At 38.8% G+C, this 11,565-nt stretch overlaps 2 protein-coding genes across 2 annotated transcripts; both read left to right on the top strand.

Annotated features, from left to right (window-relative positions):
* Positions 1–697: 697 nt before the first annotated feature.
* On the top strand, positions 698–4,975 carry LOC104090279 (protein trichome birefringence-like 39). The gene is made up of 5 exons (XM_009595342.4): positions 698–1,124; positions 1,223–1,394; positions 3,322–3,497; positions 3,885–4,043; positions 4,370–4,975. The coding sequence occupies exons 1-5, from the start codon at positions 829–831 to the stop codon at positions 4,656–4,658; spliced, it is 1,092 nt and encodes a 363-aa protein (XP_009593637.1). The 5' UTR covers positions 698–828; the 3' UTR covers positions 4,659–4,975.
* A 5,459-nt stretch (positions 4,976–10,434) lies between these two features.
* Positions 10,435–11,094, top strand: LOC138895383 (uncharacterized). Its single transcript, XM_070180066.1, has one exon. It carries the CDS (start codon positions 10,435–10,437, stop codon positions 11,092–11,094), a length of 660 nt encoding a protein of 219 aa, XP_070036167.1.
* Positions 11,095–11,565: the final 471 nt, after the last annotated feature.

Here is an 11,565-nt window from a genome sequence, read left to right as displayed (position 1 = left end):
TAGTTACCAATCCAGTTTAGACGAGTTAAGTTATGACATGTTTGTTAACTTAATTTAATAGGTTGAACACGATATGACCCATTAAATTATGGGGATCAAACCAGTTTAATCCAATAGTTCAAAATGCAACCCAATTTCAAACATAGAAAACAAAATATTTATAGATTAAGAATTTTGTAACTTTAGAAGAACTTAAGCTAATAACTTAAAGAAAAACACATTAGTTTTCACTTTTTTTAACAAAAAGGAAAAAAAGGGGAGGGATGTCTCTCTTTGGCCAATTGGGTTATGGGTCAATGTTTTAACCCATCTTAATCCAATTTATTTTAACCCAATTAAATTTTAGACGGGTTATTTACCACATGTCTTGATATGATAATCTAAAAAATAAAGTAATAATATACTACAGTCGATTAAATTAATTAACAATATAAAAATTCTTTATATTACATATAACTTAAATTCATATTTTAAATTTATTCAAGAAGAATATCAAATCCACACTAAGATCCCATCATTATATGCTTCCTACATATATGGTACATTAAGACACGGAGCTAGTATTTGAATAATACTTTTAAGTTATTGGTTTCTAAATTAATGATTTGTATATATTTATTAAATTTGTTAATACAAATATAAGGTTTGAACAAAAGTTTTTGAGTTCAGCCGAACCCGCAAACAGCACTTTAGCTATGCCCCGGGTACATTTTGGCTTTCAACCATGTGCTGCATCTTCCTTTCCCCTGCTCTCCTCACCCCCTCTCGTTTTTAGCACATTATATACACTGTTATTCTTTCATTTGAATTTCAAGACCCAAACAGAAAATGGAGTTTCTATTTCTCTCACTGTTATTGCTATTTTCAGTAGAAACAAAAGCTGAGGAACATTATTATCTGAATAACACAAGCAGCAACTCCATAGATACTACTAGAAATCTCTTAGGAAGAAGTAGTGGTTGTAATATTTTCAGAGGCAAATGGGTTTATGATTCTTCATATCCTCTCTATGATTTCTCAACCTGTCCTTTCATTGAAAATGAATTCAACTGCCAGAAGTACAAAAGACCTGATAATTTGTACCTAAAATACAGATGGCAACCTTTCTCCTGCAATCTGCCAAGGTAAGAGATACTGATTCTTTTTGACTCATTCTGTTAATAGTACTGTTATTTTTTGTTGTTTTCTACTAATTTGAATTGTTTAAAAATGTTTATTGCAGGTTTAATGGGTTGGTTTTCTTGGAGAAATATAGGGGGAAAAATATAATGTTTGTGGGTGACTCATTGAGTTTGAATATGTGGCAGTCATTAGCTTGCATGATTCATTCATGGGTGCCAAAGGCCAGAATTGCAGTCATTAGGAAAGAAGGACTTTCTGAAATTGCATTTCTGGTTAGTGAATATAGTTCTGCCCATGCATTTCCGAGTATTTTACTATGATAAAAGAATTTTTTATGAGTTTACTGCTATAGTAAATAAAGTTAAATTAAAACTTCATTCAAATGTTGTTCTTGTGGTTCAACTATTATTTTTTTAATATTTGGCAAAAATGTTGGAGTAGTTTTATTTATGACATGCTTGTCTTGTCCTTGTCCCTATGTAGGCCTTTGGGAAGGTAAAGTTCTAAATGACAGTGAAATTTTCCCTAGAAGAAAGAAAAGAAAAGAATAATTTTTACTACATGCTTGTATTCCTGTTATGCTTGTTTCTTTTCTCAATTTTAGTAAAGCCTTAGTGATATTTTTAGAAAGCATAAAACTTTGAGTAGACAAATTTTAAATTACATAGTCGTTTGGATAAATGTACGTTCATTTACATTTTTTTCTCAAAAAAATATTTGCCCAAGTAACAAATCTTCTCCTTCTTTCGTTTTCTCTTCTTCATCTTTGGGTTTGGGAGAGGGAAGTTGTTAAAGTGGCGAAACAGTAAGGTCGTATGTCTCATAAGGGAATATAAACAAATAAAATCATTAATTCAATATAAAACATTATCCAAAGCTCTAAAAATGAGCTCTATTCACTATCAAATAAAAAACATAGAGGAACATATATAATTATTAAGAACTTTGAGGGAGAAGTGATGATCAAACTTAGGCATGCACAAATTTAAAATGTGTATCTTCTACTACATAGGATGCTAATATGAATAATATAGTGCATGCTTTACATGGAAAATATGTTCTTTCCGAGTGTATTTTATTTTATTAAATCACCAAGTGGTTGTATTTGTGAACTTTTGGTTTTTATAAAATTGGGATTTGAAGCATAGAAATTAAATTGCGAGTTGTAATATGCTTTTAGGTATACTCGTGAAGTATTTTATTTTTTAACTTTTGGGAGGTGATGAGTCATAATTATTATTATGGAAATTAAACAAAGGTCAGCTTGTTTCAAGTTTCACTTTAAATTTGTTGTTTGGCATAATAAAGACAAAGTGGCGGCCTCTCCATATTTTATTGCCTTCTCTTTTTCACACACAGAGGTGAGAAGGTTAAATAAAAAGCAGCAAGTCACCGAAACATTTATGAGAATTGAAGTTTTATGTCGGAATTTAAACTCTACGCCTGTTTTTCATTTAATCTTTAATTTGTCAAACATTTCTACAACTGGATTTCAGAAAGTGTAAGAAAAAGAACACACGGCAATCATGAATATATTTGAACACAACTTTATTCCGAAATTAACCTATAGATTTATCATCATTTACGCCGGTGATCACGTCGAAATTAAGATTGCATCTCTGACGCAAAATAATAGTGACTATTTAAGTTGTCTAACTAGTCATTACATGATTGGCTCGCTAAAGGGACAGATATAATATTACCTGTTGACATTAGATTGTCAATTAGATCTATAATAAGTGTTTGTCCATAAATCTTGTTTAAAAATTTTGAAATAATATTGGAGATTATATTATTCACATTTCAGAGTAGGCTTTGTGGGCAAAAGGAGACCGCAACTACTTCTTAGTAGTTGGGGGTAGAAACTAGACTGCTTAATTGAAAAAAGGAACTAAGTAGACAAAGATAATGGAAGTTCGGTAGCCCATTAATTACGTACTACATAGTGTTCTCTAATGTCTAAAGTGTATGGCCAACAAATACTTGGACCACCTCCTCTCTTTACTTTTGCAAAGTACTTAATTGGTTTGCTTTTTCAGAAGAAATAACTCTCCTTTTTTAAATTAAAAAAAACATCACACTTCCTTATGCCAGATTAACTTTTTCCGTGATATTTACAAGTGCATTGAAATAGGTTTACCAACTTTTTGGCAAGTTTTAATTTGAGAGAAAATATTGTATTTTGGGGATTTGACACAGGACTATGGAGTTAGATTGCTACTGTACAGATCGCCTTACTTGGTGGATATGGTGAAAGAAAATGTTGGAACTGTTCTGAAACTGGACTCTATCCGAGGTGGCAACGCTTGGAGAGGAATGGACGTCTTGATTTTCAACAGCTGGCATTGGTGGACCCATACCAAAACTTCTCAGCCGTAAGATCCTTTTCTTATTCAGGTTCATGTGAATTTATTTTTAATTGAACAGTCGAATTACTAGAAGGTAAACCTGGTAAGTGGGTCGGGTCGACTCACATCCCCGCAATTTAACTCCCATTATATTGACCCATTTAGCAGTTCGGCCCCTTTCATACATGGCCCAGTCCATCTCTCTTAAATAAAGTATCTGGGCTGGTTCTGCAATCCTAACTCACCAATTGGATCCAGCCCGAGACCAGTATCACCTGTTGGCCCAATTGGCTAAGCCACCAATTTGAATTAGATGTCACGAGATCGAATTTTAATAACTAGCTTCTTTATCATTATTGTTACATTATAATCTTTTCTAAACCGAAACTCAAAGTCAAGCAAATATTTTTGCAGGTGGGATTACATGCAAGAAGGGAACAAACAATTCAAAGATATGAACCGTTTGTTAGCTTATTACAAAGGGATGTACACATGGGCAAGATGGGTCGACCGAAATGTTGACCCAACTAAAACCAAAGTTTTCTTCCAAGGAGTTTCCCCTACTCATTACGAGTAAGTAATTTCTTTAAATAATTTTCTTGAGGCATTTTCGTCCGGTCACTTCCCAAAATACTGTTTACAAAGCATCCCGTGTTTACGCAGGATCCGGGAAAAGGCCGCACCCCAAGGGGATGTGATATAAGTAGCCTACCCTGATGCAAGCATCAGTGGCTGATTTAATTACTCGAATCCGTGACCTATAGGTCACATGGAGACAACTTGACAGTTGCTTCAAGACTCCCCTTCAACTTCCCAAAATACTATAATATGATTCAGAGTTATTGATCCAATAATTACATTAATTTCTTTTTAATATCTAATTATTGTTGTAAAACCAGGGGAAAGGATTGGAATGAACCAACAAAATCATGCAAAGGAGAAACACAACCATTCTTTGGTTTAAGGTACCCAGCAGGGACACCAGCACCAGTGCTTGTAATGAACAAAGTCCTAAGCAGAATTAAGAAGCCAGTTTATTTATTGGACATTACAACACTCTCTCAATATAGGAAAGATGGACATCCAACTTTTTACAGTGATCACAATACCTTAGATTGCAGCCATTGGTGTCTTCCTGGATTGCCTGATACTTGGAACCTTTTGCTTTACACATCTCTTGTTGGCTGAAACACAAAAAAAAAAAAAAAAAAAAAAAAAAAAATAGCAAATGATCTTTTTATCTAGAAGCCAAGATTCATTTTTCAATTGTAAGGAGTGATTTGTGTTTAGGAATTTGCTTGACTTGATTTCTCAAGTTGGTAGCTACAAAATAAGAATGGTGATTGTTCAGTGTAGCATAGAAACAGGATTCTTAGGCATGAGAGGATGCCTAAATTAGTTGAATGAGGCATATTGCCCTTGGATTTGTTCTTTATGTAGATTCAACAGACGTTGCATTATTATTTTGTATGCTAATTTAATGCAAAAATTATGAATTGGTTTCATCGGTTAGTAGTTAAAAGATTGCAATTTAAAATCACGATTACAGTTTCGAATTCAGAATTTTTCTAAGCAATGTTCCAGTTAATAGCCTATTTGGCCAAGCTTCTCCATTTTTCAATAATAATAATAAATATTTTTGACTAGAAGAAGAATCAGTTTTAGAGGAGCTTCTCTCCCAACGCATTTAATTAAAAAACACTTTTGAGCAAAATACACTTAAAAGCAGTTTTTAAAAGTTTGGCCAAACATTAATTGCTACTCAGAAGTGATTTTCAAATAAATTAGCCAAACACAAACTGCTTCTCACCAAAAGTACTTTTGAAAAAAATACTTTTGAGAAAAAATACTTCTCAAAATAAGTTGATTTTGCAGTTTGGCTAAACAGGCTATAAGTCCTGTATTAAAATTGGTGAGCTTTGTAATAGAAAATTTTTCCATAGTTAATGATGATGTTTCCCGTTTTTTACTTACTAGTCTCAGGATATGCGCAAAGCGCGTGTACCCCAAAACAACGAATAATTTTTTAAAACGTAGCACGTAAATATTTGTAAAAAGTATATTTCAGTTATAAAATAAAGGTTAAACTCTAGAAATTAAAAAAAAATAATGATTAATGATGACTCAAATTTGAATAAAATTTGTTTTCTACTGTATACGGTCGAAGTCGAGCTTGACTGACTATAAATTGGTGGATTAGGCTTGGAACGTGGCGACCAAGAACTGAAGATCGACCTCGAGTCCCGTCGAGCTAGAACCCGAGGTCGGAAAATCTGCTTTCGAGAAACATTAAGTCTGGTGTCGATCTTAGCCTCGAACACGCTTGGGGATAACTAACAGAAGACCGAAATATCCGTGACCGGTCGGATATTACGGCGAGAATCTCGGCACATATCAGCAAAGAACTGGCAATCAGTAAATCAAGAGATTTTTACCTTTTATAGAGATGTACCTAGAGTATGACTCCTCTACTATCTAAAGGGGGTTTGCTAATTCATTTAAGACATGGTAACACGCATCACAAAGCAATATATTATTATTTCTAGTTCTCATTATCTTGTCATTCTGTTCCGGCATCGATAAAAGCATTTTTGACTCGAGGGTGACTAATCTTCAAGGCTAAGATTGTTCAACTTGTGTGGTTTGCATTTACTTTTTCATCGTTTATTTAAATATTAATTTGATTTCTCATTTTTTATCAAGTTAGATCACGTATCCTTAAAATATCGTACAAATTCAATTGTTATCCGATTTTGAGGGTAAACAATTTGACACCCACCATGGGGCTAAGGATAATAGTGGTTATTTGATACAAATCTCCATAATACACACTACTTTATACTTGCTCTTTGAAGTGTCTTTGATTCCAGGCTAAAATACAAAATGTCGAACTCTCAATCAACACCCCTGCATGTTGACAACGAGTCCGGTCATCAAGGTGAAAATAACAACATGGCGCCCGAAAATGAGGTACCACCTGCTGATCCCATTGGAATTCCGATCGCAGACCTGATTGACGTTAATTCACATGTGGCTATCGATGCAAACTTGCCTACCGACCCCGAAAATAGCGTTCGTGGTGGAGCCCGATCGGCAACTCGAAACGCACAAAATATTGAAGGAGACGGGATTAGTCTATGGGTGATCTTCGAAATGCTGCAGGCTCAACAGGCGGCGATAGCTCAATTACAGAATCAAAGCCGTGCACCGAGCAGGGTTGAGCTCGATCCTCCCTAGGAAATCACCCGAAGGAATGAACCGGTCATAGAAAGGTCAAATGAACATGAATCGGGGGCTAACCCCGAGATTATAAAGATGCTCGAGGAGATGACAAAGCGGTTAGAATCAGGGGAGAAGAAAATCAAAACTAACGATAAAAAATGGAGACCTACAACTCCAGGGTAGACCAAATCCCAGGAGCACCTCCTATATTGAAAGGACTGGATTCCAGGAAGTTATTACAAAAACCTTTTCCTCCGAGCGTGACTCCGAAGCCGATCCCCAAAAAATTCCGTATGCCAGAAATACCTAAGTATATACCGACCCGAACGAGCATGTGACCTCTTATACATGTGCCATCAAAGGGAACGACTTGGAGGGCGACAAGATCGAGTCTGTTCTGCTAGAAAAAAAATTGGGAGACCCTGTCAAAGGGAGCTATGATATGGTATCACAACTTACCTCCTAATTCCATTGACTCATTTGCTATACTTGCAGACTCTTTTGTAAAAGCATATACTGGTGCCATCAAGGTCGAGACTAGGAAATCAGACCTTTTTAAAGTCAAACAAAGGGATAACGAGATACTCAGGGAATTCGTGTCCCGATTTCAAATGGAACGAATGGATCTGCCGTCGGTCGCTGATGATTGGGTTGTTCAAACTTTCACTCAGGGACTCAATATTCGAAGCTCGGTGGCTTCACAACAGCTGAAGCAGAACCTGATAGAATACCCGGCTGTTACATGGGCCGACGTGCATAACCGGTATCGGTCGAAAATTAGAGTCGAAGATGATCAACTCGGGGCCCCTTCGTGGTCTGTCTATCCCGTCAGAACCCTCGATAGAGTCAAGAGAGATATCGATCGTGAACCGAGGCCAAACAGGGATCGGTACCAGCCATATAAAAGAGATCGGAGAAGCAGTGGGTCCAGGCGGAACTCCTTGAGAAACGAAAGGAGAAATGACCGGGGTCAAAGCAATCGGGGACTCATGACCAAAAATGGCTTCGACAGGTCCGTCAGGCCTAAAGAAGCGCAAAGGCTATCAGAATACAACTTTAATGTCGATACTGATTCCACCGTATCAGCTATTGGGCGCATCAAAGATACCAAATGGCCTCGACCCCCTACAATCCGATCCAACCCAAAGGGATCCTAACCAGATATGCAAATATCATGGCACTCACGGTCACATAACGGAAGATTGTCGACATCTGCGAGAGGAAGTAGCCCGACTATTCAACAATGGGTACCTTCGAGAATTCTTGAGTGACCGAGCCAAGATTCATTTCAGGAACAAATATTCTAACAAACAAGCAGAACAAGAAGAACCTTAGCACGTCATTAACATGATCATCGGTGGGGTTGATGTCCCACAGGGGCCGATGTTGAAACGCACCAAAGTATCCATCACTAGGGAGAAACGAACTCGAGACTACATACCGTAAGGAACTTTATCTTTCAGCAACGAGGATATGGAAGGGATCGTACAACCCTACAATGATGCACTAGTAATATCTGTACTCGTAAATAAAATTCGGGTTAAACGTTTATTAATTGATCTAGGTAGCTTGGCCAATATCATTCGATCGAGGGTCGTGGAGCAGTTGGGTCTACAAGCCCAAATCGTGCCTGCAGTTTGAGTTCTAAACGGATTCAACATGGCATGTGAGACCACTAAGGGCAAAATAACATTACTAGTAAACACCGATGGGACCATCCATGAAACTAAATTTTATGTGATCGAAGGAGACATGAGGTACAACGCTTGATTCGGAAGGACATGGATCCACAAGATGAGGGCGGTGCCCTTGACACTGCACCAGGCACTGAAATTCCCAACACCTAGCGGAGTCAAAATAATTTACGATGAACAACCGACTGCAAAGGAAATATTCACGGTCGAGGAGGTGATACCGGCGTCTACAGTCTCAACATCGAAGGATCCAAAGCAGATGGTCAGAAACGGGGCCAAATAGCAATCATTGATACCATCCTCGGCAGATTTGGACAAACAAAAGGAAGGCAAGGATGATGATTATGGGGTTCCCAGATCTTTTATAGCCCCTGCTGATTCCGACGCCACCAAATCGACGGTCGAGGAGCTGGAACAAGTCATATTGCGAGAACGCTTGCCCGATCGAAAGGTATACCTGGGCATGGGGTTAAGCTCCGAGCTCAAGGAAAAACTCATTCACTTTCTTATAACTAATGAAGATTGTTTTGCTTGGTCCCACCTTGACATGACAGAGATCCCGCCGGAGATAACCACTCACAAGCTAAGCCTGGACCCGAAGTTCCACCCGGTCAAATAGGAGAAGAGACCCTAGTTCAAGATCAAGCATGCTTTCATCAAGGATGAGGTATCTAAACTCCTTAAAATAGGGTCTATTAGGGAGGTTAAATACCCGGATTGGTTAGCAAACGTAGTGGTAGTCCCTAAAAAAGGGAATAAACTTAGAATGTGTGTAGATTATAAAGATTTGAATAAGGCATGTCCCAAAGACTCTTTTCCTTTGCCCAACATCGATCGTATGATCGATGCCACGACCGACCATGAGATCCTCAGTTTTCTAGATGCCTATTCCGGGTACAACCAAATACGGATGGACCCGGGTGATCAGGAAAAAACTTCCTTCATCACTAAATATGACACATACTGTTATAACGTAATGCAATTTGGATTAAAAAATGTCGGCGCCACATACCAACGCCTAGTAAATCGAATGTTAAAGGAATAAATAGGAAAATCAATGGAAGTTTATATTGTCGACATGTTAGTTAAGTCCCTGCGAGCAGAGGACCATTTAAAATATTTGCAGGAAACCTTCAGCATACTGAAGCAATACAATATGAAGTTGAACCCGAAAAAATATGCGTTTGGAGTTGGGCCGGGTAAATTCCTCGGATTCATGGTATCCAATCGGAGAATCGAGATAAATCCCGATAAGATCAAAGCCATCAAAGATATCACGGTCGTGGACAACGTAAATGCCGTGCAAAGGTTAACCGGGCGCATAGCCGCCCTGGGGCGATTTATTTCGAGGTCATCCGACAAGAGCCACCGATTTTTCGCACTATTGAAGAAGAAGAATAACTTCTCGTGGACCCTGGAATGCCAACGAGCTTTAGAAGAACTCAAGAGGTACTTATCGAGCCCACCGCTGCTTCACACACCAAAGACAGACGAACAACTGTACTTGTACTTGGAGGTCTCGGAGATAGCGGTAAGAGGAGTCCTAGTTCGGGAAGAGCAAGGTACGCAATTTCCAATTTACTATGTTAGTAGGATCTTAGGTAAGGCCGAAATTAGGTACCCTCACCTAGAAAAACTGGCGCTCAATTTTCTAAGCGCCTCTAGGAAGCTAAAATCATACTTCCAGTGTCACCCCATATGTGTTGTAACTACTTACCCATTGAGGAACATTATGGATAAGCTCAAACTCTCGAGCCGGTTGGCCAAATGGGCTGTACAAATAAGTGGTTATGATATTGAGTACTGACCTCAGACCGCCATTAAGTCTCAAATTTTGGCCGACTTTACGTCGGCCCAATACCCGAGGTCGAAACAGAGTTATTGGTTAACTCAGGAACTTCCTCGGGAATTTGGACCCTCTTTACGGACAACGCCTTAAACACAAAAGGGTCCGGACTTGGCATCGTACTAAAGCCACCAATAGGTAATATAATTAGACAATTTATTAAGACTGTGAATTGACTAACAACGAGGCCGAATATGAGGCCATGATTGCAGGCCTTGAACTAGCCAAAAGCTTGGGGGCAGAGGTGATCGAAGCCAAGTGCGACTCCCTCCTTGTGGTAAACCAAGTTAATGGAACATTTGAGGTAAGAGAAGAACGAATGCAAAGATACTTGGACAAGTTACATATGACATTACATCGGTTCAAAGAATGGACTTTGCAACATGTACCTCAGGATCAAAACAGCGAGGCTGATGCCCTCACTAGCTTGGGGTCATCGGTCGAAGATGATGAGTTCAACTCGGGAGAAGTCGTACAGTTTATGAGATCGGTGGTGGAAGAAGGCCACACTGAGATCAACTCAATGAGCCTAACTTGCGAGTGGAGGAATAAGTACGTAGAATATCTCAGGATCGGTAAACTGCCCTCGGATCCAAAAGAATTGAGGGCCCTGCGTACAAAGGCAGCCCGATTTAGCCTGTTCGAAGACGGAACCCTGTTCAGAAGAACATTCGATGGCCCACTTGAAATATGTCTAGGGCCGGGGGATACTGAGTACGTTTTGAGGGAAATCCACGAAGGTACCTGTGGAAATCACTCGGGCACCGAATTGTTGGTTCGAAAAATAGTGAGAGCCGGTTACTACTGGATCGACATGGAAAAAGACGCAAAGGAGTTCGTTCGAAAATGTGATGAATGCTAAAGAACCGCTCCGACGATTCATCAACCCGGGGAGCTGCTGCATTCGGTTTTGTCGCCATGGTCGTTCATGAAATGGGGAATGGATATCGTTTGCCCCCTTGCATGGGCACCCGGTAAGGCTCAATTTATATTGTTTATGACTGACTATTTTCTAAATGGGTGGAAGCCCAGGCGTACGAGAAGGTCAGGGAGAAGGAATTCATTGATTTCATTTGGGATCACATCATATGCCGATTCGGAATGTCAGCCAAGATTATAATGGGAAATAATTCATCGGCAACAAAGTAACCAAATTCCTTGAAGACCACAAGATTAAAAGGATCTTGTCAACACCCTACCACCCTAGTGGGAATGGAAAAGCTGAATCTATCAACGAAACCATACTCCAAAACCTTAAAAAGAGGTTAACTGACGCCAAAGAAAGATGGAAGGAAATACTACCTGAAGTCCTATGGGCATACCGTACGACCTC

This window comes from Nicotiana tomentosiformis, chromosome 7 (assembly GCF_000390325.3).
Source record: "Nicotiana tomentosiformis chromosome 7, ASM39032v3, whole genome shotgun sequence".
NCBI classification, from domain to species: domain Eukaryota; kingdom Viridiplantae; phylum Streptophyta; class Magnoliopsida; order Solanales; family Solanaceae; genus Nicotiana; species Nicotiana tomentosiformis.
Note: the sequence above shows the minus strand (reverse complement) of the source record. Positions and strands in the feature narration are given on the sequence as shown.

Coding starts and splice junctions, on each gene's coding strand:
- LOC104090279 (XM_009595342.4), top strand. CDS start 829: ATGGAGTTTCTATTTCTCTCACTGTTATTGCTATTTTCAGTAGAAACA. Junction 1,125..1,222: donor TTCTCCTGCAATCTGCCAAG/GTAAGAGATACT, acceptor TGTTTATTGCAG/GTTTAATGGGTTGGTTTTCT. Junction 3,498..3,884: donor CATACCAAAACTTCTCAGCC/GTAAGATCCTTT, acceptor ATATTTTTGCAG/GTGGGATTACATGCAAGAAG.
- LOC138895383 (XM_070180066.1), top strand. CDS start 10,435: ATGATTGCAGGCCTTGAACTAGCCAAAAGCTTGGGGGCAGAGGTGATC.